An 18625-nucleotide genomic window follows, 5' to 3' on the forward strand; every position below is an offset into this window, starting at 1 on the left:
TCTTCCCCATTTTGGGGACGTTTAGGTTCAGGAAGCCTATGTTGGTCTGTATAGGTCACAGACTTAGAAATACCTTGGTTCAGATGCCCGGAGCTTAGAAATGGTGGCTTTTGGCAAGTTACTTAATGTCTTCAATTCTCACCTTCTCACTGTAACATTGGAATTCTAAAACCTACACAGTGGAGTGCGGGGAGGGTGGGGACGTGTTACAGTGTTAAAAAAGGCGATCTGTGTCAAGTGTAGCATGGCGTATTTCCTTCTTCTTCCCATGTGCTAACCGTAACCATGCCACGTTCTGCCGGGTTGTTTCCTAACTGCGTGATAAAATTGGTAAGCAAATCCCCACAGACGCTTTTGCTTCATTTTGGATCTGTATGTCGAGGAGAGTTGAGCTGCTGGTTCTTAAGGCCTGTCACGGAAGTCTCTTCCGGAGAGACCACAGACATTCCTGCAAGAGCGGATGAGTGTCCGCCTCACCTCAAGGGTGCCGACATTGTGTATCAGAGTTTATGGGTTTCTTTTTTTTTTCAACTTTGAAAGATTAAAAAAGAAATAGACCTTCTTAATCTGCATTTCTTTGATTACTGGTAAAGTTGAGTACTTTTTTCCTTAGGTTTATTAGCCATTTGTATTTCCTCTTCCATGAACCTACCTCTCTGCCTTTGAGGGCAAGAGGGAGTTTCCAAGGGCTCCTGGAGAAAAGAAGGCCTGGGGTCAGGAGCTGCGGGAGCGGGGCTGGGGGGAATGAAGAGCCTCCGGGGAGCCGCCAGAGGACCCCTGAGTTCCTAAACCTGAGTGGGGCTTTCTGTAATCTACATTTCTTGGCTACCTTTTTATTTGTTCTGTTAAATAGTTGGGATTTTTGCGAGGGGCTCTTCTCATTCCGCTCAAGCCCGTGCCCATCATTCTTCCTGGGCAGACGACCAGCGTGCTGTTCAGTGTGGGTGTGTGGGGGTTGGTTGTTTTTTTTTTTGGCTCCGGGAGTCCCATCGGTTCGCGGTGCACTGCTGTAGATCTTGCCTGAGTCTTTTACGATTCCTGCCACCCAGCCAGGAGCTGTGACGGCTCCGCAACCTTCCTGGATTTAAATCTGTCGCTGGCGTTCTCCTCGTGGTGTTCCAGAGCAGCAGAGCCCGTCCATACTGATGTCTTCATATCATTCTCTCCTTCCCGGATTTATAGAGTAAAATAAACCCTCTGCCATAGAAATGCTTATTGATTACTGAAGTACATAATAAAGCCTAAGAATAAAGTAGGACCAAGTAATGGGTCCCGTTCCTGGCGGATGACTGTAAACCCTGGCCTAGGAGGCTCCCTTTTAATGAGGCGTCCAAATAGTGGGCAGTGAATGATAGAAACCAGACAAAAAGAGTACGTTCTGTGTGATTCCATTTATACATAACTCTAGAAAACATACAAACTAAGCTGTAGTGACGGAAAGCAGATCCGCGGCGGGGAGGGGCGGTAGGGACAGGGAGGGGAGAGCGGGATTAACAAAGGAGCCAGGGGGAGACTTGGGAGGGCTGGGGGTGCGTGTACTGTCTCGATGGGGGTGACGGTTTCATGGGTGGATCCCTGTGGACAGATGAGTCGGACACGCATTTTAAACATGACCGGTATAGTCTTGTCAGGGACAGCTCAATAAAGCCATTAAAGCCACTTGAAATAAAAAGTAAGCAGCATAAAGGGACAATCCATGGCTCATTTTGTGCTAGAAAAGTTGTTCTCTTTTCTTAGGAAGCTCTATTTTAAGGAATATTTAGGAGGACTTGTGAGACTCCGTTTCGCCTTCACATTTGGATAAATGGGGGTTTCAGAAGACGGAATGGCGCCATCAGAACGGAAATCAGACGGCCTGACAAAGGCAAGAGAGAGCCCTGTTCTCTCTGGATCCCTTTTCCTTCCTTATATCCAAACCTTAAAGATGGCTTTTTATATACTATTTTTGGTAAAATAACAGAATCTGAGCGCTCTAGAAAGCATCATTAGTTCCCTTCTCCCCCGGCTCTTTCTGTTGTTTTACCGCCCAGCCCCCCACCCGGGAAGGGGTTCTCTAAAGAAGGAAGGGAAGGTGGTCCAGAAGGCGAGCGGTCTGAAAGGGGCAGCCACTGCAGCACGGAGAGATGTTTGTTTCCCTTGCATTTTCACTCTTCATTTTTGACCCAGTGGGAAACGCTTTACAACGTCGCCATGCCCTGGTGCTCTGATGGCCTCTGTCACAGGGGTGTGTGACAAAGGCCAGGAGACAAAGCACATGAGGCCAAAGACGGGGCCTGCCTGCCGAGGCGCTGGTCCATTTCTCCCCTCTCGAACGTTGTTTCTCTTCTCCGGCCTCACGGGGAGTCACTCAGGGAGACTGAAGCTGGAATTCGTACAACCCCTTTTCAGTCCCCTTGATTTTAATCAAAAATACACAATTATTCTCTTCCTCCAAATAGAGAAACTCAATCCCCATTTTAAATTCAATTATTGTAATTGCAGCATTCAGAAAAATAGCACATTCATTTTCTAATAAGAGATTGTGGGTACCAAATTACTGCATATAGTATGTCAAAACAGGAAACTTGAGCCTGGCAGACCAGTGGGTGTTCTTATCTTGGCGATTTGTGCTTTCTTGCCGACAATTTATAGTAATCCTACCCTTCCTTGTTTATGATTTATAAGATAGGCTTTCAAGCCATCCTAAAATCAAGGCTGTTGTTAGGTAGAATTTAATTTGAAATGCCGGTTATGAAGATGATGGATTCTAAAGAGGGGCAGGAGTGAAGTGCCTGGTAGGGGAAGGGGGAAAAATCCGTTTCTGGGTCGTCTGGAACGGGAGGCCACTTTGTCTTTGGACCTTCTGGAACAGTCCTCTCACATTTGTAACCCACGTCATCTCGGGCCGTATTTCTGTTCCTTTAGCTATGCCTTTCACTCTCTTGCATTTTTAAACCAAAACAACAGGTCTGACGGGCAGGAGGTTGCTCATGTGACCGCGACATCTCAGCCACGTGAGAGCCCCGTGCTGTCTTCCGTCTTCCGTTCCATGGTCGCTTCATTCGGCTTGAAGTGAGTCAAATGTAAAGAAGAAAGATTCTAGGATTTTGAGTCTCCTGAGTTTCTTAAGAGAATAACTTAAAATTGGACCTCTTCGGGTGTACGGCGTTAGTTTCTTCGGAGTTTCTTCTGCCTTGAAATTAATTCTTGTGTCTTCCTCGTGCGCACATTCAGACGCCCATATTTTCAGACACTAACGTCTCCGTTCCGTCAACCGCTCTACCTTTCTCGATCCCCTCAATTACACAGTTTCCGTGACACCTGCCCTCAGATGGTTGGCTAATGGGATTTATGACGTCATTTTTGCACACGTATGCACGGAGCACCTTTCAGGCATCAGATTTCGGAAGAACAGAATGGAAGTAAATGCTGACCAATGGAGTTGAAGAGGCAGAGAAGTCAGAGAAAGCCTTCATGCCGACGGGAAACAGGAGGCCTTCCCGAGTGGGTGCAAGTCATCTGGCCCGTTTGTTGGGTGTGCCTACCAAGGGCCAGGCATTTGAGTTAGACTCCCTCCACCAGTCTCGTGTGTGCGATTACCAACGCTAATGCTCCCAGAAGCGTCTGCCTCCTCCCAAGGTTACTCCGATGGCAGGTCTTGTTAGATGAGTCCTTGAGTTGGCCTCGTGTATATATAAATTCTGGGCCAAAGGCCCTCCAGGTAGCCCCGAGCCCTGAGTGCTTAGAATCCCTGGACAGATTTCAGGATGGCCGGCTTCCTAGCTGCACCGATAATCCCCGGACATTTGAGATGCCCTGTCTGTCTAGTCATTCATTTTGCCGGTTTGAATTTGAGGGAACATCTTGCTAATATCAAAACCCACAGGTCATCACTAGGCCCTGCATAGTCGACAAGTTTGACTCAACTCCCATATCTGGGCATTTTACTTTCGTTCCTATGCACGGGTTCCTGGCTGCTCTTTGACTGAAGAGCAAATCCAGGTTGTATCCACACAGAAACAGGTGCCTCAGAAACCTAAAGGAGCACTTAGAAAATTGAATTGTGAGGAGATTCGCCTTGTGGGTGTAGCCATACCTCATGTGACCGTCCTTCCCCTCGTGGTGCCTCACAGACCCCTTGTTTCGCACGTACTGAATTGAAGGTCTGTAGCAACCTGGAATTAAGCAATTCTGTTGGTGCCATTTTTCCAACACCGCTTGCTCAGTTCATCTCTCTGTCACGTTTTGGGGATTCTCGTGGTATTTCAGACTCTTTCCTTTTTATTATATTTGCAATGGTGATCTGTAATCAGCGGTCTTCGATGTCACTGTTGTAATTGTTTTGGGGTGCCCTGAACTGTGCCCCCACCAGGCGGTAGGCTTACTAGGTAAGGGTTGTGTGTGTTCTGACTGCTGCACTGCCTGGCCGTTCCCCCAGCTCCCTCTCCTGGGGCCTCCCTATTCTCTGAGACCCAGTGATTTTGAAATCGGGCCAGCTGATAACCCTACAGTGACCTCTGAGTGTCCAAGAAAGAGCCACAAGTGTCTCCCTTTAAGTCAAAAGCTGCAGATGATTGAGCTTAGTGAAGAAAGCTCATCTAAGGCCAAGACAGGCTGAAAGCAAAGCCTCTTGCACCAAACACTTAGTCAAGTTGTGAATGCAAAGGAAAAGTTTTAGAAGGAAATTAAAAGTGTTATATCTAATGAACACACGAATAAGGTTGAAGCAGCCTTATTGCTGACGTAGAGAAAATTTGAAGGGTCTGGATAGAAGATCAAACCAGCCACGACATTCCCTTAAGCCAGAGCCCAATCTGGTGCAAGGCCCTACCTCTGTTTAATCCAGCAAAGGCTAGGAGAGGTAAGGAAGCGGCAGAAGCACGGTTTAAAGCCAGTAGGGATTGATTTAGGAAAGAAGCCACCTTCCTAACATCCAAGTGCAAAACTAGAAGCTGTGAGTGACCCAGGAGATCTAGCTAAGATCGTCAATGAAGAAGCCTCAAGGGATCCAGAAGATCTAGCTAAGATCGTCAATGAAGAAGCCGCGAGTGACCCAGAAGATCTAGCTAAGATCGTCAATGAAGGGGGCTACATCAAACAGTAGACCTTCATGTAGATGAGACAGTCTTCTTTTGCAAGAAGATGCCCTCGAAGACTTGCATAGCTAGGGAGGAGACGTCGATGCCTGGCTTCAAAGCTTCAGAGGGCTCATACAACTGGTGAGTTTAAGCGGAAGCCAGCGCTAGTGTACCATTATGAAAACCTTAGGGCCCTTCAGAATTGTGCTGAAACTACTCTGCCTGGGCTCTATAAATGGACATGAAGCGTATGTAATGGCACGTCTGTTGACAAATGGTTTACTGAATATTTTAAGCCCACTGTTGAGACATACTCCTCAGAAAATAAGAATCCTTTCTTTCTTTCTTTCTTTTTAAGATTTTATTTATTTATTTGACAAGGAGAGAGATCACAAGTAGGCAGAGAGGCAGGCAGAGAGAGAGAGAGAGTGGAGGAAGCAGGCTCCCCACTGAGAAGAGAGCCTGATGCAGGGCTTGATCCCAGGACCCTGAGATCATGACCTGAGCCAAAGGCAGAGGCTCAACCCACAGAGCCACCCAGGCGCCCCTCCTTTCAAAATATGACTGCTCATTGACAATATACCTGGTCACCCAAAAGCTCTGATGGTGACGTAGAATGAGATTAATGTGATTTTCATACCTGTGAACACAACATCCATTCTGAAGCCTGAGGGTCAAGGCGTCCTTTCAACTTTCGAATCCCATCACGTAGGAAGTACATTTCATCAGGCCGTAGCTGGCATAGGTAGCGATTTCTCTGATGGATCTGGGCAGCATAAATGGAAAACACTCTGGAAAGGCTTCACCATACTCAATGGCATTAAATACATTCGTGATTTATAGGAAGAAGTCAAATACCGACACTGAGGGGAGTTTGGAAGAAGTTGATTCCAGTGCTCACGGATAACTTTGAGGGGTTCACCACTTCAGGGGAGGCAGTCATCGCAGGGGTGCTGGACAAGAGAGCTGGAGTTGGAGCGGAGCCTGGGGATGGGACTGCATCGCTACCGTCCCGTGCTTCCTCTGCCTGAGCAAAGAAGGTGGTTTTTGAAGTGGGATCTGCTCCTGGTGAAGATGCTATGAAGACCGTGGCAATGACAACAAAGGACTTAGAAAATGACACAAATGTCGTTGGTAAAGCAGCAGACGGGTTTGAGAAGATTGGCTCCAGTTTTAAAAGAAGTTCTCCTGCGGGTGAAATGCTGTCAGACAGCATCGCATGCCACAGAGAAGTCGTTCATGATGGGGAAGGTCAATCGATGTGGCCAACTTCATTGCCACCTTATTTTAAGAAATGGCCACAGCCACCCCACGGCTCAGCAACCACCACCCTGATCGGTCTGCTGCTTGGCCACACCGAGGCAAGACCCCAGACCAGCAAGAAGATGACTCACCAAAAGCTCAGATGATGGTTCGCATTTTTTCGCAATAAAGTATTTATTAACTAAGGTGCATACGTTGGGGTTTTTTTAGACATGGTGCTGTTGCACACTTAATAGACTACAGTGTCGTGTAAACATAACTTTTATACGCGCTGGGAAACCAAAAATTTCATTCGACTTGCTTTATTTCGATACTCATTTTATTGCAGCGGGTAGAACCCAGCCTGCGCTATCTCCCAAGGCATGCGTGTGTTTTATCAGTGAAATGAAACCGTTTGTTATTCTACTTCGGGAGGGAATGATAGTTTCTGTTTCTGCTTCTTTGTTTGGGCTGTTGTTTCTCCTTCTGTCCAGTGTAGTAGAGAGTCTTCAAACACCTCCCAAGCAGAAATTCTTACAGGATGTGATTTCCTGTCTGGCAATAAAATCATAAAGAAATGAAACCCAACATTTAAATAACGGTCATTGCCTCATTTCCGTGTGTGATATAGCATTTCTTTCATGAAAGAGTTGGACAGAGTAAAGCTCTTAGTATTTCTTTCTGGCTGCTTTCACATGCTTGAACTCATTTCATTCTAACAAAAATTCCATGTATGTACCCTTCCCGTTTACTGGCTGGAAAAGAAGGAAGGTGGCCTCCAGGATATTGTGTGTCTTTGCCAAGACTGCATGGCTGCTAAGTTAGAGGGATTAGAATTTGAACCTAGGTCAGCCTCAGATTTCATGAGCTCTTTCCTGAGCCAGGTACTGTGCTAAGTTGTCCTCCGAAGGTAGAGCTGTCTGGGGTGGGGTAGAAATGGGGCTGGCTGCCTGCATTCGCTGCCTCTTTTCGGTTTCCGCCTGCCTCTACCCATGCCAAGCAATTAATCAGAAAGATGTTTTTCAAGTAGTCTCTTTGCACAGGGCATGAGCAAGTGACAGGGCTGTATTGTGCGTGCTGGGAACACGAGCTGCGGAGGACAGAACTGGGTTCAAGTAGTGCCTGTGCCGTCAGAAGCCTTTACTCGTCCTCTTGAAAACACAAGGGTCTTAACACCTCCCTCCCTGGGCTGTTGTCAGAACATTGTTTTTAAATGACTGATGGCTGTCGGCCAGCTATTGTAGGGGAGAAGAGGGTTTGAGAGAGGGTTCCTGTGCAGGATGCCTACCCGGAAAGGGCCGCGCGGCAGAGATAAGATGGGACACGCACGTCGGGAGCCAGGCTCTTCCAAAGTAGAGGGCTCAGAGCTGCTGGGCTGTCACGGGCCCTCCTCCCTCTCCTGTGCTCCCTGCGGCGAGGAATTGAATCTTGTAGGTGCTACTTAGCACGGAGAGCAGGAGCTGCATCCCGCACCCCACAACGTTAGAGGCAGGAAGGGTGTGCAGCAGCGTCATTACCGGGGAAGAGGAACTCCGAGTCTCCGGCACTTTAAGATGCTTTTACTTTGAGTGTTGGAGAAAATAGAACAATTACCTACTGAAGGCAAAGTGGATGAAAAAACGTCTCTGTTCATACTGCCCGATCGTTTAATCTGCACAGATTCATCGTGCCTTCCCGAAGGTGGTTCAGTCCAGACTGTCTGTTCCTTTCCCAGGCTAGGGCACACGGCGATCGTCCGAGAGTCCCCACAAAAGACAAATTTCCAGCTCCAAGGGGAGATACCTCTGAGGGCTTATCCTTCAGACATACGCAATGAGGAGGAGGACGAGGGAGGAAGGGGGAATCCATAAATCATCAAATCGGTGTTGAGCATCTTTTGGGGTCCTTAAGACGGCCCTAGGCCCTGTGATGCTTCCAGGGACCACCAGAGTGCTGTCGAGGAGCTCACCACCTGCCAGGGGAGCAAGACTTATAGATGCGAAATCAATGAGGAATTAATTGTGTTCTATTGAAACCGCAGCCAGGTAGCTTTCCAGCACCTCGCAGCATCTTCTTAAGAAAAAATACTCCGTCTTTGTTGAAGAATGAATGAATGCCTGCTTTCTGACATCTGCAGAGCGCCTCCTACAGATGACGCGTGGGTCTGCACCTTTTTTTTTTTTTTAAGATTTTGTTTATTTATTTATTTATTTGACAGAGATCACAGGTAGGCAGAGAGGCAGGCAGAGAGAGAGGAAGGGAAGCAGGCTTCCCGCTGAACAGAGAGCCTGATGCGGGGCTCGATCTCAGGACCCTGGGATCTCGACCTGAGCTGAAGGCAGAGGCTTAACCCACTGAGCCACCCAGGCACCCTGGTTCTGCACCTTTTAATGTCATATATATACACACACACATATATACACAATAATTTTATATATATAATAAACAATTTTATAAATATATATTTTAATATAGATTAAATATATGTATATATACATTTACATTATATATAGTATGTCATATTATATATAATATACATAGTATGTATATATATATTTATAAAATTACATATTATATATATAAAATTACAGCATTTTATACATATACATAATTATTGTGTTATCTATGTGTGTTTTATCATTGTATGTTTATGAACATGAATGCTCCCAACAGCCCTGGGAGGTAGGTCCCTGTCAGCGGCCCCATTTGGTCACCAATTAAACTGAGGGGCAGAAAGGTCCAGTTCGTTGCCTGAGACCCTCCAGATCGTAAGGAGCAGAACCACGATTTGAACCCAGGCACGCCGATCCCACAGGTCTACGTGAGAGAGCAGATGCGCTTTGCAAGAGCCTGTTGCCGTTTTTGGTTCGGACCGAGCGCCACCAGACTGTGTTATCTGATCCTCTGGCTTTGGCTTTCCCGAGGCTTGGAGCTGCCTCCCCCTTCCCAGCACCTGGACCGGTGCAGACCACCCCGCGCACGTCCCACCTTCCTGGGCCCCGCCGGGTCTGTCGTTTGTCGTTCGCCTTATGGAGCACATTTCCAGACGAGGACGGTTGCTGCGCTTTGAGGACATGCGCACGGCTCGCCCTCACCTGTCAAGCATGATCTTGTATTTTACCAGGCCCATTATGAACGCAATCTTTCTGTCGAAAATTTGCATACCTCCTTTCTTGAAAAGTAATGACAGCAATTTCTTTCCCTCCGCTCACTTTCTGAGTGTCTCATTTAACGGCACCTGTGAAACCGACAGGCGCAGAGATGAGAAGTGAAAGAGAGCAGTTGATTAAATCATCATCAAGCCGGGCCTCAGAAAGTCAATTCTGCTTGCCGTCTGCAATGATATCCTTTTATCTTAAAGTAATGAGCTATGGCACTTTTGCATCGGGTAATGCGATAAGTTCTATTAGCATGTTCCATTTGCCTCACAAGCAAGGGCAAGTCATTTTAGCTCGCTCGTATCGCCGCAATCAAAGCAATTGGCTTCCCAGGCAGAGAAGAAAGGGGAAAAGGCTCAGGGTGATTTCTATGGATCACAACACAGCGGAAAAAATAGACTCTTGTATTATTTTAACCCGTAACATGCTTTTCCTTCTTACTCATCAGCAGATTTGGGTTTTATTAGCTCACACGGGGCTCGGAAAAGAACCAAGGTTTGGTTGAAGCAAACCCAGGGGGCCCAGGCCCCACCCAATGGAACAAGCTGAGCTGGAAAGGGAAGGCGGTAGCGTTCCGGGGGTCGCACACGGAATGCCGCCGGGAAGGTCTCCCTGGCCATAATCATACTGTGGTCTCGTGATCAACTCTTGCTGCTAGCCATCTTCAAAGTCGTCTGTAATCGGTCCCCAGGAAGGTAGGGATTAATGCTATTGATGACTTAGAATCAGTATGTCAATGACAAAGAGGCAGAGGATCTGTTGCTTAAGCTTCCGAGGGATCATTTACAAATCACCGGGCCCTAGACTGTCAGTTTCACCTTTGGACAAGAAACTCATTTTTCTCATTTTGGCAACCACTGAGGCTTGCGGGCTCTGGGCTTTAAGTAAATTTCATCTTTGGGGTTTATGTATGTTTATACTTGGCAAAGTGTGATTTCCTTTATTCTAAGGGGGGGGGAAAAAGCTGAACTCCAAAGATTTGTGAAATACCCACTTCTTCCACTTCCAAAACCCCAACAATGTTTTGATGAGCTGAGTGGAAACTGACAGCATACAGATTGTTTTATGAAATATACCTGGGTTTGAAAGGGACGAGAATGGGGGAGAAATGTTGAAAAGTCACCTGTGACCTTTAGAACTTCATTTTTGGACAACTTGATTTCCGGCGATGTATTTGTACTGCTAATGGGTGGTCAGAAGGAGCCTAAGCACATAGTAGACACTTTTTAAAATTATTTGTTGAATGGAAGTGTGTGATCATCTGAGAGACCCCGGAGGAGAATAAGAAGTGTTCTGTTAGCCCCTCAGATCGCGCTGGCTGTTTGAGCCCTGGCCAATTCAAGCTGAGAACTTGCAAAAGTGCCAGGTTCTAAGAGCTCCCCATAGGAATAATAGGTCACCAGTACAGAATTCCAGAAGCTTCTGAAGATTTGCTCTGCTTTCTGCCTCCCGAACAGCTGAAGATTGGTAGACCTTATATTATTTCCTAATGCACTCGTTTTGTGACTGTCAGAAGCTTTCCTCTCCTCTCTTAAACGACTGTTTGGCAAACAGATCTTTCGATCACGCTTTTGCCCTTTTAGAGCTATTTTGTTTGCTCGGGCATAGTTACTGCTGAGGTGGAAGGGAAGAGAGCCAATGGCATCGTATTACCATCAGTAAGAGTACCTCACACCATTTTCAGGATTAAAAGATTCCTTTTATTTCAAGGTTCCCAATAGCTTTGAATTTCACTTCGAGCCCAAAGCCAATGCGAGCTCGGTGTAAACAGGGTGAAACGGGGCCTTTGTGGGGTGACAGAAGACACACAGCATCAGAGCTGCCATATGTGGACCCAAAATGGCACCACGTTCTCGCGCGTACGAGGAATTGGGCAGACAGGAAGATGGTGGCGGACGTGCTTCCCGTCACTGTGCCGCTCCCTTACTTCTTTAAATAAGAAAATAAGTGTCATGTTTTCTCTAGGTGACTTCTCCTGAAATTGCTTTTAGGTGAGGGATGTCTTTACAGTCGCAGATAAACCGCCGGCCCCAAAGGGAAATCGATTTGTTTTGTCACTGGCAAAGTTAAATTGTACTTGATGTTAGACGTTGTAGTTTACAAGTTGGGGTTCTCCCTCATTTTCCTCTTATTTCCTTTAGGCAGAAAGAAGAATAAAATAACTTTGTTCAGTGATGGCGTGCGGCCCTGACATCTTTGGTGGCAGTGATAAATGGATCTGAGATACAAAATAACTGTTCCCGCAAGGTCCATTGAGCAGAATAGAGAGCGATGCCCTCCTCAATGTCATTGTCTGTGATCTATTCAATGATTGCCACTTTCTGCTTAAGAATGCATTCCATCACGAGCTACCTGGAATTCCATTGTTCCTTCCTTCCGAATGAGGCGGAGAGGTGTCGCCGACCCTGACGCCTTTCGATTTGGAGCCGAGTCTTAAAACAAGATATTGAGATTCCCAAATGGAAATGAGAAATGTTTGCTTTCGAGGAATACACCTAAAATCATCATCGTGTCTTGTCTGGGCCTTTTAACGGAAGGCATTTCTCCCTGGGCCCCAGTGCCAGGCTCTGCTAATGGTTTTGACCCTGTACCCTGTGTTCCAGCCTCCGCCACATGATATTAAGCCGTTGACTTAGGCATTGTTTCCCACACCTTCTTTCTTTGCAATTACTTGCTTTTTCAGAATCCCAGTTTGCTTATGTTACCTGGAATCAACCACAGTGTGAGGAATTCTGAAGAGGAACAAGGTGGATTTGTCAATAGGATCGAGCACCGTCCACCTTCCCTGTCCCAAGGCACTGACTGCCCTGATCTGCCCAGAGCTTCCTCTCTAGTGGGGATGGCTCTCGTGGCAGACAATGAAAATACAGTATTTTGCCAGGGATGGAGACAGAAACAGTTAATTCTAAGACGAGTACTGTAACTGTAAGAAATCCTAATTCTAAAAAAAGCATCGGATAATTCACAGAGGAAACTGCATTTTTGAGGGTAGAATTCCAGGCAGAGGACTTGATGAGCACAAAGATAGTAGGTCCCGGGCATGTGCGCGAGTGTGGCGGGAGCGAGGGGGTGTGAAGGTAGCGCTGCGCGACGTGGAGCGCAGACAGAGGCCGCGCGTGGGCCTCTCGCTCAGCTGTCTGCTGCGAGATTGCCGTGACCGCCGAGAACAAAGCGTTGGGAAACTTTTATAGCAATTCAGTGGAGTAATTTTGTACCTCTTAAACATAATAACACATATTTTTTATGTCTTTGCTTTTTTTTTTCATTTTCGTAGCCATTTGTTTTTTATTATATTTTCCAGAAGCATCAGTCTATGATGTTTGGGAAATTAAAGGAAACAAAGCAAAAACAAATGGTCCTTCGCCACGGAGGGCTTGAGAGGCCCTGTGTTGGAGGAGGGGTTGGACGTGGGGACGGCACGGGAGGGCTTTGTGGCCGTGGGAAGTGTCATCGTGACCACAGGGAAAATGAGGAGACCCGCCCTGGTCAGTAGGGGCTTGGGTTAGAAAACGAGGAGACCAGGGTCCCTGCAAGCGGCCCTTGGCCTCTTGTCGTGAGAAAACCAAAGGCCGAGGGAAGCCGTGGCCGTGGCCGTGGCCGTGGCGGTGCAGGTGGGGCGGATTCAGAAAGCCCGTCGCGTGGTGAGGGAAGGTAGGTCCGTCGCGCGCGGAGCCGAGAGTCCCGCGGGGACCGAGCGCTGGTGGCGTCCGCAGGGACCCGCGGGAGAGGGGAAGGCTTGCGGGGGTCGGGATGTCGGCGGACGGCTGCTCGCGTCTGTCTGCGCGGCTTCGGGAAGGGGCGCAGCCGGCGGGACGTACGTTGATGACCCGTAGCGTGGACGGTCGCCCTGACCCGGCCGCAGTGGCCGGGCCGTCCGCGCGCCGCCTTGTTTTCTTCCGCCCGTCCTCGGAGGGCAGCGCCGCGCGTACCCTCATGTTACAGGTCGGCACACCGAGGTGTTACAGGTCGGCGCACCGAGGTGTTACAGGTCGGCACACCGAGGTGCGCGACCGGGCAGTCCTCCCCAGCCGCGCCGCGGGCGGCCCGTGCGCACGGGGTTGTGCAGCGCGACAGGAGCACATGGGACGGAGGGAATCTCTGACGGCTGCCCTGGAAATCACGGGGAACAGGGGGACTGCAGTTCCGAGTCCGGGGACGCGGTGACATTATGCAGACGGGGACGGCCGTGAGCGGTACTAGGGAAGAGGGTATTGGTGGGTGTGTGAGGGGAACCTTCCAGAACGTTCCGTCCAGACCATCGACGTAACGGCACTGGGGAATTTTCTTACCTGATTAGTTCCAGTCCACATAGTGCATTACAGCACAGGCTTTTTTTTTTTTCTCTAGTTATGTTATCTATTTCTTTTTTGTCCTTTTTTTTAAATTTAACTTTATTTTTTCAATGTTCTAAGATTCATTGTTGATGCATCACACCCAGTGCTTTTTTTTTTTTTTTTAAATGACGTGATGGCAAATTTCGGTCATTAAACAAAATATTTGACACATGATGTGAAAACAGAGAAGGTTACAATACAGTAGAAATTTGTTTTCTTTTCTTAAAATGTGTGTGAGGAGGACGGAGGAAACACTGTAGGGAATTACAGGTGTACTGCTGTTTTCCTAGGCTCATGGGTGACTTTTAAAAATATCTTCAATAAATACACACTAATTTTTTTTAAAAGATTTTATTTATTTATTTGACAGGCAGAGATCACAAGTAGGCAGAGAGGCAGGCAGAGAGAGAGGGGGAAGCAGGCTCCCCGCTGAGCAGAGAGCCCGACGCGGGGCTCGATCCCAGGACCCTGAGATCATGACCTGAGCCGAAGGCAGTGGCGTAACCCACTGAGCCACCCAGGCGCCCCCTATACACTAATTTTTAAAAGGAGAAAATATTGGGTGGGTATGTGGGGGGAGGGGTTGACACGTTTAAAGGGTGGGCAGGAAGCACAAAAGGAAGCAGTTGGCCCCAGAATCTCCCTTCTGATTTGTGAACCCAGAGGAGACAGAACTGAAGATGGCGGACTTGGCTTCCCGTGCCGGCCGTACTGTGCTCCAGCACTAACCTGTTTCTGAATCGGGCTTTCGAGGCGTGTGGCTTGGATTTCCTGCTCCTCTTTCCCTCTCTTGTCAGTGCTGGGTTTGGGTCACGTATTTGTCTGAAGACGCGGCAACCAGGAATTTTTCCTTGCCTGGCCTGGAAAGCCCACTTGTTCCTTTTCATTTCTTGCTTTCGAAATGGAGGGAGATGTTTTCAGTGTCTCACAAAGGCCTTTGAAATCCAGTCCTGGGGAGTCCCCTGCCGCCTCGAGTTGGTCGTGAGCCTGCAACCTGTGTGCCAGGACACCAGTGCGGGACCCTGACATCAACGTGCTCACAACGGTCCCATCAGCTGGGATTCCGTTGGTGCCTTCGACGTCGCACCTCTTGGCCTCACGCAGAACGGATGCCTGAGTCGGGACGTGGCTCGCAGGGAACCCCGTGAACAGGAGCTGGCGTCTGGGGACCGGGGAGCAGACACTTCTTCCTTTGACCTTGCAAGACCTAGAACCATTTGGCCTAAAATCCACAACGCGCTGAGCTCAGGGCGTGAAAGCCGCGCAGTGTATTAAATGTGAATTTAGACCCTGACTCTGCCCGCACCGACTCCATAAAACAGCCCCTTTTTCAGAAAGCTGGCCCGTAAACGGCTGCCAGCGAGGCAGAAAGACTCCTTAGGACCGTGGCTGGCTTTCCGTCTGGGGTTGTCAACAAACCCCCTTTATGAGTGGCGCGGACCTCTTGCATGAGTCGAGCTTCTGGCTTTTACGGAGCGTGTTGGGAGCCAGGCGAGGCGAGCGTTAGGCGCTGTTTGTGGAGTGCGTTTATTGCCTTTGCATAATTTATGAGCTGGAGGGGTTGACCACCGTTTGTCTCTGCCAGGGGCTGGCACTCGAGGCTCCGGAGAGCAGAGCTGTAAATTGGATGGTTCGCTCCTGCTGAGCCCACGGCAGAGTCCTCGGGTCAGTATGGGAATTTAATACCAGAAACGGAACTGTTTTCTCAGCGCGCCATGTGGGCGCCCGCGCAGCAGAGCCTGTTTTGGCAGACTCCGCGACTGGCCTCGTCGAGGAGCTGTCACTCACCCGGCGTGTCGTGTGGGGAGCTGGAGCATTTTTAATCGGCTTGGCACCCGTGCTGCTTCCATAATGGACACCAGTAGGTCTCAGTTCTTCACCATATGCTTAACTCTGGAGACAAGGTGCTTCTGGGTATATCAGTAATTACTTGATGCGGAATTAAGTGGACCTTGAAATTAGAACTGGACTGTTGGAAGCAGAAGGCTTAACACTCTGATACAAATAACCATTCCCGGGGACATACTGCTGTTAGGATCGGTGGGGGGTGTGGACAGCGGTGGCCCTTTCCCAGCCTCCCCACTCCTTCCACCCCCTGCACACCAGTCCTTGGGGACGTGGGCAAGGGCTGGGCCACAGCCCTCAGCTGTCACTGATTACCTCACAAGGCGGCTGTGAACATCTGGGGAGATGAACCTGCCTGGCAAAACACACTTCTCCCCCCCCACCCCACCCTGTTCTGCATCATGCTTTGTCACTCTTGAAAATGTGCCCAGAACTTGGGAACCTCAAAGAAACCCTAATTAAAGGCAATGGGGAGGGGGGGAATCACACAATGAGGAGAAGAGAACTTCATCTCTGGTGTTCTAGGCCTTCAAAGTCTTCATCTCACCTCTTGATTTATTATAATAGAGAAGTCGCTCGTCAGACAGAAGTAAGCTTAGACCATCTGAGTTTGGAAGCCTGGTCAGACACGAGTCAGTCGTACTTGGTAGAAGCTAGGTCGCTGAAACTCTGATCACCCTATGGCATGGAGGGGCCAGTATAGACAGTAGAAAGTGTTAGAACCTTCTAGTCTATGAGTTTGTGATGTGAGTTCCTAAATACTCAAAGTGCAGAGAGGGTAAGCTGGAAAGAGGAAAGAGTCCCCCAGTCATGTCTTATAACAGCAAGATGTCCATTCGGATGGAGTTGTCATTACTCACATTTGGGAGCGCTCTAACAGTGGTTTAAATGATAAGGTAACTCATTTTTATCTGAACAAAAGTGTCCAGAGGCAGGCCGCTTTTGGGTTGGTTCAGATGTCTCCATTGGGCCACCGCCATCTTGTTTTTGTACTTAGACTTTCCACTGCCTCATTTTCTCAAGGTGGCTGCCGCAGATCTGGACATCACATCCTCCTACAACCATGTTCAAAGGCAAGAGACAAGTGCTTCCTGCTTGTCTTCTTTTTTTGAGGAGAGAAAAAATTTTCAGAGCCCTCAGCGGATATCTCCTCAAGTCTAAGCCAGGAGTGTGTGTTGCGGCCTCCCTTGGCTGCCAGGAATGTTGGAAAAGAGAGCCTACCTGGCTTTCTTCAGTCTCAAAATGTCGGGAGAAGGGGTTTGTGAATAACTGTGGGTATCCAGTCAGTCGTGGCTGTTGTAGAAGCGAATTTATTTTGTTTCTGTTTGTAGCTGCACCAACTCCCGTGTCCAGGTGGCCACACTAAAAACCTTGGCACCATCCTAGACTCATCCCTCTTCCTTGTTTCTCATGTCCATGTGTTACCACGTCCTAGTGGTTCCACCTTCAGAATTGCCGGGCCATCTGTTCCTCCCTTTTTTCAATCATGCGTCATGCTGGTTTTGATGGTGTCGTCACGGTTGCCAGACCGGCCACCCATGACCCGTGTCTTCCCCCACAGCGCGTGGTCTGTCCTCCTCCGCCCCCTGGGGAGAGTCGTCCTGATGGACTGTGGCTCTCACCACACCACACCTCTGCTTGGCGTTTGTGTTCTAGCTTTCTGTCTACTGCTAACCTGAAAGCTGCTCTAGGGCCAGTCCCGTGTCTCGATGGAACATCTGTCCGCGTGGCAGTGCCTGTCAAGGACTGCTCGTGTACAGACAAATACATTGACCTGCTGTGCATTCGCTCCGACAAAACACATCCCCCTTTTTAAGATCCGACGGATAACGAACACTCTTGGTTTAAAAAAGAAAATGTGGTTTTATCATTTCCCCTTCACATCTAATGAGGAAGCCAAAGTTTGGAGTTAACTCATTCTCTGGTTATTCCAGACTTAGCTCACCAGTTGGAATTCGGGATCTGTTAGGTATGATGCAAGTCTGCACCCTTAACACGTACTTCTTTGCCCATATTATTGATTTACTTCCCTGACCTCCTCTTGTCCTTGGTATGTTTTCTGTAGAGAACATTCCCTCTTTCTTCTGGGCCTTAGAAAAGGCAGCCACCACAGCTGGTGAGCTCTGCCCATTATGTTCTCTTCCCTTCAGGGTCCACATGAGAAAATGCAGCACCCAGAGGTTTTCCTTTCCTCTTTTTCTGGGTAAAAGCACCAGGAGAGACAGACCCTTTCACGTTAGCTGGAGGTAGAAGGTCTCCTTCGGAATGTATCGACTGACCCTGAATCCCACTGAATGATCCTAATTCCCCTTAGTCCTGCGGCTGGATTGGTTTCTCGGTGGGCACCCCCTCCCGTGTGCTGGGGTGCCCACCGTTGTGATCGGGCACCTTGCCGGACCGTGTCCACGGGCCGCCAGCAGAACCGCGGAGCGCAGGCGTGGACGAGACCAGCGCAGCCGCTTCTCCGAACTTCGCTTCTCGTTCGGTTTATGAGCGTTCGAGCGGAAGAAGCTCTGTACCACTCAGCTAACGTTTCCTAATAACTTTGTCTTTATTTTTTTCTGTATCAGAAAACAAGAACTGCTCGATGTTTCCACTAACCCGTATTCTCTTGTCTTTCTTTTCAGTGTGACAGCGACAGTGACCAGGAAGAGAAGGTAAGACCCCCCCCCGCCCCACCGTCGTGGCGCAGTCGAGCACCGTGGTTCCCGCACCCAGTCCCAGGGTGCTGGGATGCCGGCTCCGCACTGACACAGCTTTTCTGCTCTGCGAGACCCGTTGCGTTGACACAGCGACGTTGCCTGCGATAAGAGATAACGTATTTCCTTCGTGAGGTCCATTATTTTTTTAAGTGTCCATGAAGATTGGGTATATGTAACATCAAGTGTTCACTTTAGAGATTTTTGAAAGAGGAAGCTGTTTTGATAGCCATCTGAGTTTTCTTTTTTAACCCTTGACCGGACAAGTAAACGTGCTGGTCTGCACTGATAATGTCATTTCTCCATTTCTT

The 18625-nt window shown here is 48.6% G+C and overlaps 1 protein-coding gene across 5 annotated transcripts in view; it reads left to right on the top strand.

Moving 5' to 3' along the window:
• Positions 1 to 18625, top strand: part of AUTS2 (activator of transcription and developmental regulator AUTS2) — a 1076911-nt gene that overhangs the window by 755461 nt on the left and 302825 nt on the right. For 4 of the 5 annotated variants that reach the window (XM_044232669.1, XM_044232673.1, XM_044232671.1 and 1 more), the window contains exon 5: positions 18243 to 18272. The exons of the other annotated variant lie outside the window; for it this stretch is intronic. In XM_044232669.1, coding sequence (XP_044088604.1) covers positions 18243 to 18272 — 30 coding nt within the window. The remainder of the gene's footprint in view (positions 1 to 18242; positions 18273 to 18625) is intronic. 5 annotated transcript variants of the gene reach the window in all.

This window comes from Neovison vison, chromosome 14 (genome assembly GCF_020171115.1).
Source record: "Neovison vison isolate M4711 chromosome 14, ASM_NN_V1, whole genome shotgun sequence".
Taxonomy (NCBI): Eukaryota; Metazoa; Chordata; class Mammalia; order Carnivora; family Mustelidae; genus Neogale; species Neogale vison.